At 45.0% G+C, this 20,328-nt stretch overlaps 1 protein-coding gene across 2 annotated transcripts in view; it reads left to right on the top strand.

Moving 5' to 3' along the window:
- The window catches only part of ZZEF1 (zinc finger ZZ-type and EF-hand domain containing 1), a 78,247-nt gene that overhangs the window by 13,489 nt on the left and 44,430 nt on the right, over window positions 1-20,328 (top strand). For both annotated transcript variants that reach the window (XM_079955332.1, XM_079955333.1), the window contains exons 6-25: window positions 2,563-2,773; window positions 3,840-3,956; window positions 4,962-5,140; window positions 6,168-6,266; window positions 7,220-7,311; window positions 7,393-7,541; window positions 8,097-8,208; window positions 8,501-8,716; window positions 9,228-9,328; window positions 11,550-11,719; window positions 11,939-12,069; window positions 12,558-12,628; window positions 13,802-13,916; window positions 15,550-15,709; window positions 15,869-15,990; window positions 16,097-16,219; window positions 17,108-17,274; window positions 17,568-17,649; window positions 18,741-18,942; window positions 19,585-19,733. In XM_079955332.1, the coding sequence (XP_079811458.1) occupies window positions 2,563-2,773; window positions 3,840-3,956; window positions 4,962-5,140; window positions 6,168-6,266; window positions 7,220-7,311; window positions 7,393-7,541; window positions 8,097-8,208; window positions 8,501-8,716; window positions 9,228-9,328; window positions 11,550-11,719; window positions 11,939-12,069; window positions 12,558-12,628; window positions 13,802-13,916; window positions 15,550-15,709; window positions 15,869-15,990; window positions 16,097-16,219; window positions 17,108-17,274; window positions 17,568-17,649; window positions 18,741-18,942; window positions 19,585-19,733 (2,768 nt within the window). The remainder of the gene's footprint in view (window positions 1-2,562; window positions 2,774-3,839; window positions 3,957-4,961; window positions 5,141-6,167; window positions 6,267-7,219; window positions 7,312-7,392; window positions 7,542-8,096; window positions 8,209-8,500; window positions 8,717-9,227; window positions 9,329-11,549; window positions 11,720-11,938; window positions 12,070-12,557; window positions 12,629-13,801; window positions 13,917-15,549; window positions 15,710-15,868; window positions 15,991-16,096; window positions 16,220-17,107; window positions 17,275-17,567; window positions 17,650-18,740; window positions 18,943-19,584; window positions 19,734-20,328) is intronic.

Genomic DNA, 20,328 nt, shown 5'->3' with positions numbered 1-20,328 from the left:
CCCCCCCCCATTATTGTGGCTTGCATGATTGCAGGTTTGTTCATTATCTAGAAATGAATCTGGGATTCTGACTTGCTCAGGGAATTGGAGCGTTGTTGTTTTTAAAGCTCATTAATTTCTGTTGAAGTAATCTTGGGGGCCTATAACCCGTACAAAAAGACCAGCATTAAGAGAAATGTTGCAGTTCTCAGAGAATTCTTATCTGCCTGGGACTGTGGCTTACTCTGTTGCCAGAACTACCCTCATATATAATACAGATCACACACTTAAGCTAGCTGAGTGTCAATCAGTATTTAATTATTTATTACATTTATATCCCGCCTCCCCCAGTTTATCATCACAACGACCCTGTGAGGTAGGCTCGGCAAAGAGGAAGTGACTGGCCCAAGGTTGCCCAGTGAGCTTTATGCCAGGTGGCAATTTGAAGCCTTGTCTCTCCCAGTCCTAGTCCAGCACTCAAACCCACTACACCACGCTGGCTACCATCTTGGAAGAGAGATGGGGCCACCTAAAAATAGGAGTGGCTTCTGGATATTTGTGGGACTCCCTAAAACACAAGTTTGTGTCTTTTTGTGGGGCGAGGGGAGAAATAAACAAAAAAGAAACGTGGCCTGATCCACAGACTTTTGAAGTTCCATGATAAACAACATGCAGATAATTAATGCCAGCATTGTGCAATAGGGTGGCGCTGTGAGTTAAACCACAGAGCCTAGGACTTGCAGATCAGAAGGTTGGCGGTTCGAATCCCCGCGACGGAGTGAGCTCCCGTTGCTCGGTCCCTGCTTCTGCCAACCTAGCAGTTCGAAAGCACGTCAAAGTGCAAGTAGATAAATAGGTACCGCTCCAGCAGGAAGGTAAACGGCGTTTCTGTGCGCTGCTCTGGTTCGCCAGAAGCGGCTTAAGCATGCTGGCCACATGACCCGGAAACTGTACGCCGGCTCCTTCGGCCAATAAAGCGAGATGAGTGCCGCAACCCCAGAGTCTGTCACGACTGGACCTAATGATGGCCAGGGGTCCCTTTACCTTTACTATTGTGCAATAGGGCAGGGGGCGGGAAGGAAAATGGAGAGAGAAGTGCCCTAGCAACTTTGCAGTTAAGTTTCCTCGGCGAAAGCACCCCCACCAGGCTTTATAAAGGGATATTTCAGGAAGAAAGGAAACCTCGGTTCTCTAACGCAATCAATTCCGGAAGACCACTTGAGTTCCGAAATGTTCGAAAACCAACGCGCAAAGGGTTGGCTGCAAATGCAATTGAGAAAATTAAAAACACGCAGCGGAGGCTGTTAGACTTTGAAAATGGAAGCATTTACTTTTAGGTTCTGAAACATTTGACAATGGAGACATTCTAGAACTGAGGTACCACTGTAGTTAATAGATACACTGGTTTGATGCATCAAATGAAGACTAGGGTAAAATAAAAAATATGACCTCTGTGGGGGGATTTAGACATAAGGATTCCCCACGTCTGTCTTTTTTTTTTTTTTTTGGTAAATAATTTTTATTTCATTTTATAATGTATATAAAACCAAGACAACAACAGATGGGGGTGTGTGTGTGAAATATCCAGATAGGCACATAGAGTAAGTACAGATACATATGGGTTAAGTAACAAAAGTCAGGAAAGAAAAAATGAGAATAAAAATTGCCTTCACGTAGAAGAAATAATAATTGTGTTAACTGATCTTCACATATAGTTCCAGATTTGCCAGGCACGTGATGAGGGTTGTTTTGAAAATAATGTTTGCTGTATATGTAATAAAGGGATGCCAAATCATATTTAAAATATCTGGAAGTGCTAGACCTTGTTGAAATCTCAAATTATGCATATCTACATGTCTCTTTTGACTCTGAATCTGGCATATGATTCCCAGCCAATAATTTAAGCTTGCCTGCCACTAGGTCCGCCTTCATTTTTGTGGCTTGGCAGTTGGTTATGCTTGGTTTACAGCTGCCCAGCTCTGGAGAACCCAAAAGAAGGTGCAGGAATTTTTCAGGCGTGGCATAGGAAGCTCGTTTGTGTCATTCTCCACTCCCCAGTAAATAAACTTGGTTTGGCAGCAACATCCTCCATGATGAGCCTTCTTCCCCTCACTTGATATTTTCCTTTAATAGCTTGTAGAATCTACCGATTACCTAGACCTAGGAGTTTATTGATTCATGGTATTGTACTCTGAATAAGCAGTCATTTTCTAGGCTGCAGGAGAGAATGCTTTTGGAATATAACTCAAAGGGGTTCGGGTGGTAATGTACAGCGAAGGATGTTCCACTACACCAGGCATAGGCAAACTCAGCCCTCCAGATGTTTTGGGACTACAGTTCCCATCATCTCTGACCACTGGTCCTGTTAGCTAGGGATCATGGGAGTTGTAGTCCCAAAACATCTGGAGGGCCATGTTTGCCTATGCCTGCTATACACGTATATAGCATGTTTTGTGATGTTAGCTGTTCTTAAACGTTATTGGACAATCAGCAGCTTCACTTTGAGCTATAGAACTTCATTAAAAACAAAAAACAAAATTGGCCCATGGCTGGAAGAAATTATTTGTTTGATGCTTTTGACAGATGTACAGATAAATATCAAGCGCTGCCTTAGTGATGGGTGCGACACCAGAATCCACGGGCTCAGGGCTATCGGCTACCAAAGAGTGAAGAAGGGAGGTGTCTCAGTCTGCGATGCTTCGGCGATCTGGTACTGGTCCCTTTTGACCTCTCTGATCACAGCGTCCATGGACACCAACCCTGCGATTGTTCATGCCATCCTGCAAAATACTCAGTGAGTAGTTCTCCTTCCTTTTTCTACTTAGCTACATTACCATCTGCATTTTTCCTTCTTATGAGTGTACACCAGTGCTTATATCTGGCCAGGGTGGGTTACTAAAATTTTAAAATTCAGAATTAAAAACAGCTAAACTACTGCATTTACAAGAACAAGGGTGGGGGGAGAGGACACACCAAATCAACCTTTCACGTTACAGGGTTGTATCCAACTATGTTTAACCCCGAGTAGACTTAATTTGAATGGATGGACCCAAGTTAGTAGTGTTCATTATTTTCAGTGGGTCTACTCTGAGTTGGACTAGCATTGCATACAACTGATAATTTGTGTTTCTGCCTTGGAGGGGGATGAGTTTTGTTACATTTTTTTTTAAAAAATCCCTCCATTTTGTTGTATTTTTGTGTGTAAGAGTCTCTTATGCACAGCTTTAGAAACAGCAGCTTAAAATTTGTTGTAAAACTAGGTACATATCCTCCCCGCCCCCACTCCCATTTCCTTTTAGTCTCAGGAGCAAAGGGTGCGATTTGCTGTTTTCCCACTGTTCTCCCTTGGAGTAGGGTAAAAGGCTGCTGGCTACCTTAGGATGAGACCAGAATACTTCACACAAACATATACACACAGAGAGCACACACTTACATATGGATTTTAATTGTATGCTGCTTTGGGAGCTATTCTTCGCTGCAAAGCGCAGTGTAAAAGTTTTCCCCTGTCCCTTCCATTTTTCTGTCTCTGTCTGGGAGAGGAGGGAGGGAGCCTTCTGGATTTTCCACAGGCAAAGCTCTGACAAGGGCAGGACTATTAAGGCATAGTCATTGATTTTATTTATATGTTTAGAATTCTGCATTGCTTTTCCTCTATCCAAGAGCCCATAACAGCAGTGGGCCATTGCTTTAAAAATGTAACATGTAACTGAACCATGTAGAGGTGTAGCTGGGCTGCTCACGTTGGCCTCTTGTTCTCCGTGATGTGCTGTGTCACAACCTTGTCCACACTGGACTTCCAGCAGCACTTCCTGCTTGCCATTGTTTCTGATGGGATGCTCTCTTCCTTTTTCTTCCTCCAGGAAGGCCCTGCAGCACATGCCCCCACTTTCTTTGTCACCAGGCTCCATAGACTTCTCAAGCTTCCTATCTCCCAACGTTTTGGAAGAAGTGGACAGTTTTCTTCTGGGAATTACCAGGTACAGTCATAATAGAGCATTGCAGTGGTACCTCTGGTTAAGTACTTAATCCGTTCTTAACCTGAAACTGTTCTTAACCTGAGATACCACTTTAGCTAATAGGGCCTCCCGCTGCCACCGTGCGATTTCTGTTCTCATCCTGAAGCAAAGTTCTTAACCCGAGGTACTATTTCTGGATTAGCGGAGTCTGTAACCTGAAGCGTCTGTAACCCGAGGTACCACTGTAATACAGCAAATAAGTGTTACACCAGGAGCAAATATCCATTCTTCAGCCTTATTCCTTCTGGAAGCTTGCATGCTAGTGGTGGGTGGGGTTAGAGGCAAAAGTGGGCGGAGCAACCCATGCAAATTTCACTTGTCTGCATGGCAGCCCCTTGTCACGTATGGCTGCCAAGCCCATGCTTCAACAAAAAACAAGTCCATGTTAAATCCCTGGACTAGAGCATGGATGAGGAACTTTGGCCAGCCTGAGGGCCACATTGCCTTCTGGGGGCCACATCCCCGTGGTGGGCAGGACTAGAGGCAAAAGAGTGCAAAGCAACAAATGTAAATTTTACTTCTGTAGGCTGGTTTCTACACACACTGACAGACCTCTCTCCATCCTTCATCCTTACAAGCAAGAGGCATCGTCACAATTCAAACACACTTTCTAGCCAGGCAAAATCACTGGGTTGGTGGGAGGTGCGGTGGGCATGACCTGGAGAGAGTCCCAAGGGCCAGATGGCGAGGCTTGAAGGGCCATATTAACCCCCATGGCCTAGTTTTCCCCACTGTGTTGTGATGCAGTGGAAACTGCAGCTTTTTAGTTCAGACCAGAAAGCACAGGACTAAGGGGAAAGGTTTTAGAAGCTGATACAATTTTGAGTAGTCTGGGAATTTTTCCTCCAGTCTCCTTATGTAGCTTGTGCTTCCTCCATGTCCTGCATTACAGCATGTCATGGTGGTTAGAAAACAATAGCCCAAGGCTACTTGTCTAATCCCTGTTTTCCTTCCATTTCTTCCCAGTCGTTGTGCCTCCCCAGAAGTAGAGCTTACCCTGCTGGCATTTTCCCTGGCCAGGGGCAGCATTGGCAAAGTGCTGAGTTCGCTTTGCACGATCGCCGACCACCTGGAAACGCCTTACAAGGCTGCCTCACTCATCGTCTCCATGGCCACGGTCAGGCAAAACTTGCTGTACAAATATGGTAAATAATGGCTGGGGAATGTGGGGAATAATGGCTGGAATGTTCATATAGTTGTTTCTAAACCCATGCAAGGCATTGAAAAAGTGGTTACAGAAAGCCTAGAAACTCAAGACAGGTAAAAGAAGGTACTTCTTTACACTCCCACAAGAGGCAGGGATGGCCACCAACTTGGATGGCTTTCAAAGAGAACTGGACAAATTCATGAAGAATAAGCCTGTCTATAACCACTAGCTATGTCATCTATTTTCCGCCTCGTATTTCGGAGGCAGTAATGCTTCTGAATATTGACTGCTGGAAGCCCCAAGAGGGGAGAGGGCTCTTGTGTTCTGGTCCAGCTTGTAGGTTTCCTATAGGTAGCTGGGTGGCCACTGTGAGAACAGGATGCTAGATGACCCTCGGGGCCCCTTCCAACTCTACAATTCTATGATTCCATGAACCTCTCTGGGCCATGGCATCAAGTCCCCAGAATGTCCCTGCCAACCTGTGCTAAGCCAGTAATCAGTGCCATCCTGCCAAAAGAAGTGGCTCAGATAATTCAGTCACCCAAGGCTCCCAGTTCCTTCCATCATGGCTGGAGGCAGCAATGCTTCTGAACACCAACACCTGGAAGCCACAGAAGAGGAAAGGGCTCTTGCACTCAGATCCTGACTATCCAGTTGGCCACTGTGAGGAGAAGATGCTAGGCTAGATGGGCTATTGACCCGATCCAGCAGGCTCTTAGGTTCTTAGGCTTGATAACGGGTTTGGTAACTGTTTCAAACTTCTAGCAGTTGTCCTCTGCTTTTCTTTGAAGCTAAGAAAACCAGAAACTGGGAATGTTTGCTTCCTTCAACTGAAACACGTTGAAGATTTTGTGTTTTAAAAGAATCACCTTTGTGGGGTTATTAGTGTGTTCCTTCTTTAAACTGTATATTCACAGAGGAGCACTATGTTTCCTAATCCCATCCTCAAATGGAAAAGTATAGGGGATGCCATGAGTGGGCTGCTTCTCTGTGTTGTTGACAGACTTGTCTGTTGCCGTCTCCAGGAACTCCCCTGAGGCTGACGCTGCAGGCCTGTGATGTCAAAGGAAAGGAAGACAAATCAGGTCCTGAAAATCTCCTTATAGAGCCATGGACAGGGGATGGTAAGGGCTCGTGTTAATTCCAATCACGTATTTCTTACATTTTATCTTGCCTTTTGTACCTTCCTTTTCTTCCTCAAATGGAGGTATGGAAGGTAGCTTACATAAGAAACTAGACAGTAACAATTTAAAACAAACTAACTTACGCATAGCAGGAGATAACAGATAGTATAAAGCAGCCTGGCAGCAGGGAATTGGGCAGAAAAGCAGATGCACAGCATCTGAAGGGGGAGCAGGGCAAAATGTTTTACACTCTAGGTGCAAGAATATAGAAAACTCATATAGCAAGTCATTTGCCAGTTGAATTCCTGATGGCGACAGAATTTACAACAGGGCGTCTCACGAGAACAGACAGGCTTGTGGTAGGACCTGTTCCTTTTTAGGCATCCCATGCCATTTGGGGCATTAATTGAGCCTGGAAATAAGCCGGAGGTCATTGCAGCAAGTAGAAAAGAGAAATCACCTGCTGCAAATCCCTGGGCCCAGTAAGCAATCTCACCATGGAGTTCTGAATGAGTGGAAGTAATCCAGTCTCAGTGTAATTGGGGCATGTGTAATCATGACCAGATGTGGCCCCTCCTGAAATGTGTCCAACTGACACACTGGGCAAAGGCATGGCTACTACCTGGGCATTGAGGGATAAAACCGGGAGCTCACTTAAAATCCTCAGTTGGATAGTGAAGCAGGTACATGCAGGTTCGGTGAGTCTGTTTGAAAACCTTCATCCAGTGTGTGACATGATGAATTGGTAGAGACAGGTATCAACAGGGATAGACCACCACTACTTCAGGCAGGGGGGTGGTTGGGCAGAAAGGTGCTTCCAGACACATTCCTTGTTGTAACCAAACGGTGCACCAGTGTTAGGCCGCCTCCCCTGGTTGGCTCAATCCAGAGCCCAAACATGCATCGTCCTGAACATTCTCCATAAATTTCAAGTCTCGCTGTTTTGTTCAAAGGTTTCCTTACTGAGACTGGAAAGAGACAGGCCAGTGTCATTCTTTCGACCGGAACTGAATCAGCCTTTCAGGTCACACAAATCAGAATAAAGGTAAGGGTCTTCTGTTCAGCTTTCCGGGCATGAATGAAATTGCTTTCTCTATACATGGTTAGAGCTTCATTATTCTCCTAGGTGCGGAGGGGAGCGATTGGGGCCCGGTGTGGGTTGGTGTTTGCTTACAACTCCGCTTCAGAGAAATTTCACGCAGAGGAGCACTTCAAGAGATTCGAGAGCTATGACAGATGGAAGCTAGAAGATTTCCGGCACTTCTTAAAAGCCAGGTAAATACAGCCTATCAGCTGCCACCTGATTCTTTTAACTGACGGTGCAAATGGTTGAACCTGAATTTTTCTGTGTATACTCCGATATTGGTCTATTACCCAACCTTGAAACTCAAACCGCAACAGCTTTCTTTGGCTTGATAATGCTCAGGATCCGAACCCACAACCCCAGTGGCCTGTTTCTTTTAAAATTCTTATTATAAATTTTCCAAATTGTTACAAATTAATTTAATACAATTTTGTTACGCACACACAAACACACACACACACACACACAGGTACCTCGGTTTCCGAATGTCTCTGTTGATGAACGTTTCGGAACTCAATTGTCAAAAACCAGGAAGTAGATGCTTCCGTTTTCGAATGTGCCTTGGAAGTTGAACTTCCAAGCTGGCTTCCTGTTTGAGTTTTCTGTGTGTTTTGAGGATTTCGTATTGAGTTTTCGGTTTTCGAACGTTTCGGAAGTCGAACGGTCTTCTGGAACAGATGACATTTGAAAACCAAGGTACCACTGTATATATATATATGTAAAAAAATCAAATTAAACACTTGTAGGAGCAGCACTCCACGAGACGAACTGGGAGAGGAGGATCCCGTTGGCTGGTTTGAAATGGAAGAGGAATGGGATGAAATGGAAGTCAAAATGCAGCAGTGCAGAATTTCCAAGGTAAAACTTCAGCCCAGTTCCTCCAGTCATGACCATATAGCAGGGGTGTGTGGGGGGGGGAACCTTTTCCAGCCCTCACAGGCCGCACTCCCTCATGGCTAGTCTTCTGGTGGGCAGGGGGTGAAGTGAGCACATGACAGTATGTCTGCATAATGGCAGCTGTCTACATTCATCTTGCAGTCCCAACTTTTGTATCTTTTAACTTCGGACACAAGGTGCATAGTTGCCAGGGTTGGCACTTTTAATTTTAAAAAAGAATGATTTGGTCATGATGTCCCTTCCCCGTTTTCAGTATCTGATGGTGAAGTTCTTGTGCACAAGGCAAGACAAAGCCGAGAGGCTCGGGGTGCAAGGCTTGAGCGTCTTCGGCTACCTCCGGTCCATGTCTTCAGAGCCCAACAGAAGCAAGTGTTGCCTGGAGTGCGGCAAGCCCAGCGGTGACGTCGTTTGTGGGATGACACTCCTGCTGAAGACTCTGTGCTTCATCCAGCAGCTTGCACAGGATTTGGTAGGTTTTACGCTGCCTGCTGCTGCCTCTTCTCTCCATAGGCTGGACCGTATTCTAAAGGCTAAATTAAGTTATTCTCTAGGGCAAGCCTGGCCAGCAGTGCTCATATAGATGTCTGCCATGATGCCTGCAAGCAGTCTCCTTCCCCCATCAGATATGTGAAAAGCTAGGAAAACATGGAGAACATTTGGGAATCTCCTCTGAAAGCATTTCCAATTTCCCCCCAGACCTTCAAATTTCTATTCCCTCCCTCTGAAATTAGGCTTGAGGTGCTGGCCACAGCAGTCGCTCCAAGTTGCACTTGTGCTTGTTTGCCTCCCAAAATTGGGGATCTTTAAGGCATCAGAAAGATATCTAATGCAAACTGAAAATTATCATGCTTTCCCCCCTGCCCCCCAGAAAGCTTTCCAGTGCAGATTTTTTTGGGAGGAAATTCACATCGTTGTTCCTTATCCTCCATGAATTTATTTCTTTTTCCAGCTTTAAAAAAATATAATTATTTTATTTCTAGGTTCAGAAGAAGGCAAGCGGTCTGCGCTACAGGTCATACCTCGACTTTGCGGGCCTGGATTTAAAGCTTTTCTGGAATTTCTATAGTAAACTTCACCAAAAGTAAGTCCCTCTCCCATCATTTACAACTAGTTGAAAGTACCGTATTTTTTGCTCTATAAGACTCACTTTTTCCCTCCTAAAAAGTAAGGGGAAATGTGTGAGCGAATGCAGGCTGCGCAGCTATCCCAGAAGCGGGATTGCTGCTTTTGCTGCACAGTGATCCCTCTTGCTGTTTTGGCTTCTGAGATTCAGAATATATTTTTTTTCTTGTTTTCCTCCTCCAAAAACTAGGTGCGTCTTATGGTCTGGTGCGTCTTATAGAGCGAAAAATACGGTAAATGAAGCTGGTTGAACGCTGAGTCTTTGATGCTGTGGCGTGTATTGGTGATGGCCTGAAGCTTCGGTCATTGTCTGCCTGTGTGGCTTGTACAACCAAACTCATTATTCCAGGCCCTGGTGCTTAGCATTAGGTCTCACCAGATGCATCCATATAGAAACTAGCAGGCATAGTGCTAGTTATGGTGAAGGAACAGAGTAATAGAGAGTAATAAGTTACCAACAGACTCAATGCTGCTTTTGAATAGAAGCCTGGTACGTACTGTAGTTTACACTGTACACACGTACTGATATGAATCTTACGGAAACTGGCCAGTTCTGGGCACCGCAGCTGGAGTGTGTGCAGAGGCAGGAAGATCAAGATGATAAAGGGTCTGAAAATTTGGCCTTATGTGTAATAGTTGAGGGGGTTGTTTAGCCTGGAGAATTGGGGACTTGATAGATGATGTGAGAGCCATCTTTAAATACCTGAGACGCTTTCACATGGAAGATGGAGCAAGCTTGTTTTCTCCTGCTCCAGAGGAGAAGACCCGAACCAATGGATTCGAATGACAAGGAAGGGGATTCCAACTAAACATTTGGAGGAACTTTCATAGAATCGTAGAATTGTGGAGCTGGAAGGAACTTCCTTGACAGTAAGAGCTGCATGACAGAAGGTGGAGCACTCTCTGTCCTTGGAGGTTTTTAAATAAATAAATAAAAATAAATAAACCTCCCCGGCTGAGACTGGGCTCAGGGCGGCTAACATCAAATATATAGCATTGGTATGAAACCAGACAATAATTACCGTATTTTTTGCTCCATAACACTCACTTTTTCCCCCCTAGAAAGTAAGGGGAAATGTCTGTGCATGTTATGGAGCGAATGCCTACAGATGGCGGGGGATCTGCTGCAGTCGTGAGCAGAGGATCCATGGTTCCCCTTCCTTCCCTCCTCCGAGGCTCGCTTTTTAGTCACTTTGAAACAGCAAAGCGGGAGAAGAGCCACTGAGTGGAGAGAAGAGAGGGACAGAGAGCCTGGTCCACATGGATCCTCAGGATTTTTGCACTGGGTCACCCCAAATTCACCATCAGATCACATAGCATGTCCATGGCTACAGCTTGCACCAAAAAAAATCACACACCCACTGTTGCCTGGGGCCGCAGTGGTGCAAAAACGTGGTTACAAAGCATGGATCCACATGGATCCTCAGGATTTTTGCATTGGGCTACCCCAAACTCACCGTCAGATCACGTGTCTGTGGCCACAGCATGAACCACAAAAATCATACATCCACTGTTTCGTTTAGAATATTTTTTTTCTTGTTTTCCTCCTTTAAAAACTATGTGCGTGTTATGGTCGGGTGCGTGTTATAGAGCGAAAAATACGGTAAATTACCTCCTAAAAACAAGTCAGGATCAAGCAGAGGTTGGATGGCCACCTGTTAGGTGTGGCTCCTGCATAGCAGAGGCTTGGACTAGATGGCCCTTGGGGTCCCTTCCAACTTTGCAGTTCTAGGACTCTGTGTATTGAGTGCAGGTGGGGAGCCTTTTGGTAGTCTTCTTCCATCAATGGATTTAGTGATAGCACCCTCTGGAGGCATTTGACTCTCTTAGCAATGCAATATGGAGGCATTTATTCAGCTTTAAACATCTTGATGGGCTCTTGGGGGAAGCTGTCCACAGACATCTGGAGGGCTAGGGAGAGTGCAAGCCGTAACTTTGCTGTCTGGGGGCTGATGGGAGTTGTTCAAAACATCTGAGACATGTCCACCCCAGCCCGGTTGGCGAAGTTTAGTGTAGAGCTTGCTTCTACCTATCTTGCTCCTGCATTGAAACCCACTCAGGATGGGATGAGAATCACATTATTTTGCTTGCCTCCAATTGGTCGTTCATGACAGTGTTGCACACGGGTTTATGAATGGATTTTTACTACATCAGGGTTGTGACCTTTCCTCCCACCCTAGCTCAAGAGAAGAGTGCATTGATGCCCAAGCCATGTTGCTGCGGCTTCTCCAGAGCTGCTTTTCAGTGCTCACATCGGATAACAATGCTGCAAAGACTCAGGAAGCTGCTCAGAGCAAAACGTCTGACAGCGCAGAAGCAGCAGAGGAACTCTACAAGCATCTGTGTGAAGGTGATCTCCTCACTTCAACTCACCACCCCGTTGCCTTAAAACCCATCTTTTCCATTAATAAAGGGGGGGGTAGCATAGCCTGGTGGTAGAGCCCAGCCACTGTAAATTGCCGGGTGGCATTGGAATTTCATGCAAAAGCTTAGGAATGCAGGTAAGGAAATGAGATTCAGGTTGCTCTCAGTTAAACAGAAATCTCTCTTTGCATTTTTTTACGAGCAGTTGTAGACAGCGACAGCGAGTCCCCATCACTGAAGACCTTGAAGCAGGAAGTGAATAACACATTGCTGAACGGAGCAGCCATCTTTTTCCCCCACAGACACACCCGGCGGGAGCAGCTTTTTGCAATGTTGGTATGTTGTGGACATAGAAATCTTAGTATCTTAGTACAGACCCTTAGCTTTTGCTTTCTCTTTGCAAAACCCCTGTGGGCCACCTCTAGCAAGCTGACTACATTTTTATCCTCCCCACACTGCAAGGATCACCTCCCCGTTACTTTATATCCACACAACAATCTTGTGAGGTGGGTTAGGCCCAGAGTGCAGCACTGTCATTCAGAACTCTTGACATCTGCATAATCTGCTAAGAAATAAGTCCTGCAGAGTTTAGTGGCACTTGTTTCAATGTTGTGTATATAGAAATGCGGCCTTGGAGAGCATCGTGGCTGGTTAGCATTTAAACTCATGTTTTCTCAGTTTACGTCGAACTCTCCGATCACTTTCTGATACAGGCTATCAAAATGTCATGCTGCCACAAACCTTACCCCACCCGTAACATATTTTACATGAGGGGGAAATGTGTGAGCTTTTTTTAAAAAAATCATGCTTTTTATTTTTTCCAGAAAAACATAACAGAGCAGGAACACAAGGCATCTGTCCATCTTACTTTCAAATCCCTCTGTGCATATTTCAGGTAAGCAACTTTGGCTGCAATCTGATACACGCTTACCTGGGAGTAAGTCCCACTGAGGTCTTTAGAATCAATCACTGCTTCAGAGATGATTGTAAAGTAATAGACAAAAAAAGGCCTTAGAATTGAGAACAAATGGCATGGGAGAAATTGAAAATTTTGCCAGTACAGTGGTATCTTGGTTCCCGAATGCCTTAGTGGTTGAACAATTCAGCTCCCAAACACTGCAAACCCGGAAGTAAGTGTTCTGGTTTGCGAACGCTTTTTGGAAGCTGAACATCTGACACGGCTTCTGCTTGAGTGCAGGAAGCTCCTGCAGCCAATCAGAAGATGTGCCTTGGTTTTTGAACAGTTTCGGACTCCCGGAATGGATTAAGTTCAAGTACCAAGGTAGCACTGTACTCATATTAGACAACAGTTATTTGATTTTAAGAAAACCAGCTTAATAGTTGCAGGATAGGGAAAAAAGAGACTGGGTGATATCCAGTATCATACTCAGAGGAGGCTAACTGAAATCAGTGGTTAAATAACTGAAGTGAATTTACTTATTTTAGTACATCAACTCTGAATACCCCCGCCCCCAATAGTTGTATTTTATTTTGAAATTTCAAATTCCACTGGTTAGGGTGTCAGATTATATGACCTGAGAGACCCAGGTTCAAGTCCCCCACCTGGCCATGAAGCTCTCTGGGTGTGACCTTGGAGGACATTCCCTGCCTCTCAGCCTAGCCAACCTCACAGGGTTGTTGTTGGGATTAAATGAGTGGAAGAACCATGTACACCCCCTTGAGCTTCTTTGAAAAAAGGTGGGATACTAATTTAACAAATGAATAATCAAACAATGTAAGCGGTGTCCATTTTAAAGATCTGTTTCCTTGAGTAGTTTCTGGAGAAACAAGTTAGTTTTACTAATAATTTAATGTTCCCGTTTTCTTTCTAAAGAAGGAGAGTGGAAGCAGTTAAATTAAGGGGCGCTAATTGCTGTGGATCTGTAGTGAGGAGAAGTTAGCTGGGTACGACCCTGATATCTGCAACCATAAGGAGTGTGGGTTAGGGAGATGACATTTGCTCTGCTTGAAGGTTGGGATATTGAAGCGGATGGATTCTGCAGTCTGGAATGGTTGCGTCTGGGGTGCCTTTAAGAGCCATGCTGTGAAAATGTCTGTTCTTTGACAGTGACCAGGATCCAGGTGGGCTCCTCTTGTTGCCAGACAAAGGACCTTCTGCAGATGTTGATGTGGATAAAGTGCTTGCGGTGACAGAAACGCTCCTGGCAGTGACATCGAGAGAGGTAGTGCTTCCAGTTGGTCTTTGGGGTAGTTCTTGCATGTGGAACGGCTAACCTTTTATTTATCAGCAAAGTCCTCAGGACTGGATAAATTACAGGCAAGGGTCGTAGCTGAGCGGTAGAGCACCTGCTTTGCATGCAGAATGTCACTGATTCATTCCCCAGCATCTCCAGGCAGAGTTGGGAATCTCCCTTGCTATTCATTGTTGACAGTACTGAGTGAGATGGATCAATTTAGCATTGAATTGAAATACTTTATTGTCACTTGTGCAACTTGTATACGGTGAGATTACACGAGCACCCCCCACTCAGCTCTCCTAGTCTTAATTCCCCTCGTTTACTGACGCACACCCACCACCAAATCCGAAAGTCAGTTGCCCTGTTGTTACCTTTTCATTCAGCAGCCTAACAGCCCACGGATAGAAGCTGTTCTTTACCCTGTTGGTGCAACTAATCATGCTTCTATATCTTCTGTCTGAGGGCAGGAGATCAAGAAAGTGCCGGCCAGGGTGTGAATCATCCCTGAGAATTTTCCTCACTCTACTGAGGCAACATTCTTTCGCTATTTCATCTATTTACTATTTCATCTATTCATCTATTTCAACTATTTACCCAAGTTATTGGGTAACTTCTTAAGTCTGTAAATAGGTGGCTTTGCATTAGCTGCACCTTGACACTTACAGCCTAAACAGCTGTTAATGTTTTATTAAGATCATTCCTCACCTGTTAATTTATTATTTTTCTTATCTCCCCCCCACCCCGCCATATCCAGTGTCTTCCTTTTGGTTTCTACCTATTATGGCAATACAGTGGTAACTCGGGTTACATACACTTCAGGTTACATACGCTTCAGGTTACAGACTCCGCTAACCCAGAAATAGTGCTTCAGGTTAAGAACTTTGCTTCAGGATGAGAACAGAAATCATGCTCTGGTGGCGCGGCGGCAGCAGGAGGCCCCATTAGCTAAAGTGGTGCTTCAGGTTAAGAACAGTTTCAGGTTAAGAACAGACCTCCGGAACGAATTAAGTACTTAACCCGAGGTACCACTGTACATCACTGCTGTTCTTTTTCTTTATAAACTGCCTTTCCCCAGCCATAACAGCTACCAAGGCAGTTTGCTGAACACCCTCATCCCCAGTTTACAACAGTTTGGGCAAGCCCAAGTCTTAAAAGAAAAGAAATCCAAAAACCAACAGGCAAACACCTAAACAAATAATAGAAAAGCAGGGTAATTAAAACAGTGTGTTAGGGAAGTGGGAAACCTTGGACCCGGGGACCAAAATGCACCCATCTTCTCTCCCATCCCTGGTCATCAAGCCTCCCTATCTAGCCTTTGGGACACTTCCCAAGGCCCGCCACCTGCCTTGAGTGTTTGTGCCTGGCTGAAATATGTCTTTGACCTCTGAGAATGCCTCTTGTTTGCCTGAATGGAGGATAGAGAGCATCAAGGAAAGAGAGAGGTGTGTGTGTGTAAACCAGCCTACTGTGCAAAGGTAAAAATGGTGTGGGTTGCTCTTACCCACCACTGACGTATGGCCCCCCCAAAGGCTGCCCAGTCTGCAAAAGCTTAACCACCCTGTTTTAAGTCACTTAAGGCCAGCATTTCTGACAACATGAAACTTTTTGCATTCTGCAGTGCGAAATGTTGATGATGGGTGTTGCCCAGCAAGACACGGGTCCTGTGCTCTCGTCCTTATTCTGGTCTGTCCAGGGCAGCCTCCTTTCCTGGTGCTACTTGCAACTTAAGGGCAGTGATGCAGCACCCAAGAGCCTTGCCGTAGAAATCCTTACAAAATGTAAGTATCTGACCAGGAGCGGTCTCTTAACTTACCTTTTCTATAAAAAGTCCCAAACGTGCTGATGGGAATTGTACTTCAAAACACCTGGAGAGCAACACGTTGGGGAAGGCTACTCCGCATCGTTTAGTAAGCCATCTTTTGCTCTTTCCTGTCTAGATGTGCAGCAGTTCCTGCGGAGCATCAGGACAATTTTAGAGTCGCTCCTGTCCCAACACAGTGGGAGAACGATAGTGGAAAAACTGAGCAACTCTGTCTTTTCCATGGTAGCCCGCCAGCTGGTGAGTGAACTTATGGGATGCTTACGACAGCTGTGGGTGGGTTTTCTTGATATATTTAAAAAAGACAACCTGTAATTCTAACAGGGCACCTTTTGTCCTTCCCCAGATGACCTTCTTGCAGGACTTCTGCACTTTAGACATTCCACATCGTACCCTCCTGCAGGATGTCAGCATTTTGACAAAGCTACTGAATGACCTGTCTGCAGAGCCAGGAGAAGGCCCAAATAAGGTAGCCTTGGGAAAGGTGCTAATGCTTTCAGTGCACAATATTAACTCTGCTGTTAACCACGTCGAGTGCGTTTTCTGTTTAAAGTAGGATAAGAATGAAATGAGAATGGACTCTTGCTCTGTTAAGTCATGCAAAAGATGGGTGTTGACAAAGGGGCCCAAGTCTGAGTAATGCTAACACTGCTGTAGAATCTGAGGCCTTCAAGTCCTGGCGCATGCAGATACCATGCTTAGAAATACCTATCTAGGTAGGCCTGCCTAGTGCTACCAAGGGACCCAGTCGTTCAGTGTTTTTCTTTTCTTCTCTTAATTGACATTATTTACAGCCCCAGACTGCAGTAGGTAGGGTATTAGATCATGCTGTATACAAAGCAAACAAGCAGTGAACAGTCAGAAAGGGAAGTGGTAACACACCAGTACAAACCAAGACATCCATATTTCCCAAGCCGGCGTGGGTAGTGAATATTGAGCACCTGAGTCTGAAGCTTCAGAAATAAAACCCCACGAGATGGCATAGTAATATTTTGGATCCTCCTTCCCCCAGGAAACACTTCAGTTTATGTGCGTAATTTTCCCCTGCAATACCCAATGTCCATAGTTTCTTATACCCCACAGGCAAATGCAGATTATTTTCAGTGTTCTTCCTTTTTAGGCTATTGAAATCCTAGCCAACATCCATGTCAAAAACACTTTAGAGAGACCAGTTTTCATGTTGTCCATTTACCTCTGGATTAAGCTTCCAGATATGCACCAGACACCTGGTTATTTCAGGGCTTCCTTTTCCTGGATTGGCATCTGGGGAGCCGAACCGCTCTTGGCTCCTTTTATAATGGTTTATTATTATTATTATTATTATTATTATTATTATTATTATTATTATTTGTGCCAGGTGGGCATGGAGAGTTGGCAGCAGGAGCAGCCGGTGGTGCTTCGGACATGGGCTGCAGAATCCCCACATAACTACGAAAACAACTGCCACGATGTCACCGTCTTCCTTTGTCCAGGGGCAACTTACTTCGAGGTGGAGTTTGATGAAAGATGTGAAACGGAGAGGAGGTAACCTTGCAGCAGTTTTCATCTTGGGTGTGACTTCCATGTTAGCACCTCTCTTTTCGCCCCATTGCTGAAGGCTCACTCATACATCTGTTAGCCCAGCCCCTTACATTCCTGGGAAGGTCTAGCTAGGCAGGGGCGCCCCCTCAATCCTACACCTTCAGGATTGTTCTGCACGTCTCTTCAGTGCCTAGCTGTGCATCTGAGCTGTCCCAGTCAGGCCCCCCAAAAGTTGCCAGAACTCACCGGTTAGAGAAATTCTGTTCTTTTAATGCTGCACAAACACATCTTCATAGGTACGATTACCTGGAATTTACTGACGCCAAAGGTGGAAAAACTCGCTACGATACCAAAGTTGGCACAGACAAGTGGCCCAAGGTGAGTGGCTTCCAAATACTGAGAGCGAGCAAGACTTCTGTGTGATGCAAAAACCCACCATGGTGGCACCACATCCAGTTGTTCCTGGGTTTTCTCGCACCTGCACTGGAAGGTTCTTTATGGAGAACCACATACCTTGTTATTTAAGAACATTGCCTTTTGGGGACTCAGCATTGAATCTTGCTTCACAACATACCCCTAAAGTAGGGGTGGCCAATGTGTGGCCCACTAGATCAGCAATTGCCAAATTATTTCTTTGCCAACCCCCACTTGGTTCCATAAACTCATCCCTTGTGCCCCCCCCATAAAAAGAATAGCGGTTTGCATGACACACTAAGGAAGATAATAACACAGTCATTGCTCATTTATTCAAACTACTGTATTTAGTTTAATTAAGTCAACAAAATGGATGAACCTGATCCAGAGAAACCAGCTTTTCAAAGACTGATAGTCATTTGCACCTGCACCACCACCCTGCCACCTTCTTGCCTCTTAGCGCCCCCCCCCCCCCAGCTATGATGCCACCGCTCCTCTAAATGTTGCTGGACTGCAACTCCCATCAGCTCCCGCCAGCATTGTCAGTGAATGATAGGAATCGTAGTCCTCCAATGTCAGGAGAGCCACAAGTTGGTCATCCCTGTGCTGAAGACTTGTATGAACTCACAAATGCAAGAAAGTATTGCCTATCGCTTGAAGGGGGTTAAAGCCTTCATTCCAGCTGGGCAGTGTCATTTTCCCGACAGGCAGGGCTACGCAGGTTTCTGAACTGAAGTTTCACTATCCGATGGTATTTGCTTTATCCATTCCTTAGCATCAAACACACTGCCAGGCTTTTTGCAAAACTCTTGAAATAGGAAGTTTTGCATTGCATCCTTCCGTCAAAACTTCCCAAGGTTTCTTTCACCTAATTAAAAGACGATGCATTTCATTTGGCTGGGGAGGTGTGCTCTGTGTGTGTGTGTGTGTGTGTGTGTGTGTGTGTAAGAGCTGCAAGCACGATGGAGGAATGTTGGGTTATCATTCATAGCCCTGCTGTGACTTCCTGTCATGTGACACTTGGCAAAAACCTCACCTGTTTTGTTGCTCTGTAGAAAGTGACCTTTAAGGCTGGCCCTCGGCTGCAGTTTCTCTTTCACTCCGACAGCAGTAATAACGAGTGGGGCTACAAATTCTCTGTCACTGCATATGGCTTGCCAGATGTGGAAGTTTCGTGGGGCCTGGACCTGCACCTTCTCGTGGCCAGGCTCATGGGGCGCCTGGCTTCTCAGAGCATGGTGCTGAAATCCCAACGAGGTGCGTTGAGTTCAAGCATTTCTTGAAAAGTGTTCAGGGTGTGGAGCTGTGGCGAGGATCCTTTATGAGTTGTAAGGATGGTGAAGGAGGGGTTTGTTTTGCTATAAACTGAGGCAACGTAGTTGTCTTCAGTCTCCAATGCTTTCCTGGTGATTTATTTGTTCATTAGGTTTGCGTACGTTACCATTCTTAACTTCAAAAAGCTCAGAGCAATTCACAGTTAATCCTCTAGCCACCGCACTGAGTAGCATGTGAAACTTTGATATTGGAACCCCAGGTTTAGATGACTTTTGACTGAATCCCTTTAGCCAATTTTACTTTCCTTCGTCTGGCTATCTACACAGTAAAATAAATTAAGTGTGTACCCTGTTTCTCCCCTTCCCCCAATAGTTGAAGGTGACTTTTAAAAACGTGTGATCTAAAACAACCAAAAGCAATAACGTTATATGCATATTTTGAGCCCTAGAAAGAGCACCTACATCCAAGGTGCCTACATCATATTGTAAAATCCACAAGGCTGGCTTCTGTATTTTATTTCCTTTTCACTTTTCCATTGTAGCTAGAAATTAAAGATGCATAATATAACAGATATATAGCCTTCACTTTTCTAATATCACTGCCTCTTTTTTCCTCCTTCCCCAGAGGCAGGAAATGAAATAGAATTGTCTCCTGCAAAAGTGGTGTCTGTTCTTAACTCTCCTCTGTGGAAGCCGGTCTTCAGGCATCAGATGCGTTCTGAGCAAAAGCTGGGAGCTAGAGAGCGTAGCCAAACGCCACAGGAAGATAAAGAGGTATTTCAGCCAACGTCCAAACTGTAGTCGCACTAATGCATGGAGCACTTCAGCCCTTCTGCTTCTCTTCAATGCTTCCTCAGCTGATATTGTACAGTAGTCAGATGACCACTTCCAGGTGCTACCCCAACACAGGTAGCTATGGCCAGAGATCACAGTGGAAGAGTGACCAGGGCTAAGGATGGGATGGGGCAGAAACATGATGAGGATACATTTCATTTGATCTCTGGCCACCAAGCAGGTTTATTGCTGGCACAAGGGTTGTTGGGCTGCTGTGCGGTAACTGCAGGAGATTTTAGTGGAGCTGTAGAGGAGGGCATCCTGAGTAGCCTGTGCCTTTTTTTATCTTATTCTATTTATTTAACAATTTATTTCCTGTTTGCTTATAATAAAACCTCTAAGCGGTATGCACAAAATATTAAAATTAACAATAAAGACAAATCAAACATTCTGAAATGATTATAATTAACAGGGTTGTGTTTTTTAATATATATATATATATTATAACATATCAACAATCTACATATCTGGGTACACTTGCCTAAACTAAAATGTTTTCAGCAGGTACCAAAAAGAGTACAGTGAAGGCACCTGC

This window comes from Podarcis cretensis (genome assembly GCF_951804945.1).
Source record: "Podarcis cretensis genome assembly, chromosome: 15".
Classification (NCBI taxonomy): domain Eukaryota; kingdom Metazoa; phylum Chordata; class Lepidosauria; order Squamata; family Lacertidae; genus Podarcis; species Podarcis cretensis.
Note: the sequence above shows the minus strand (reverse complement) of the source record. Positions and strands in the feature narration are given on the sequence as shown.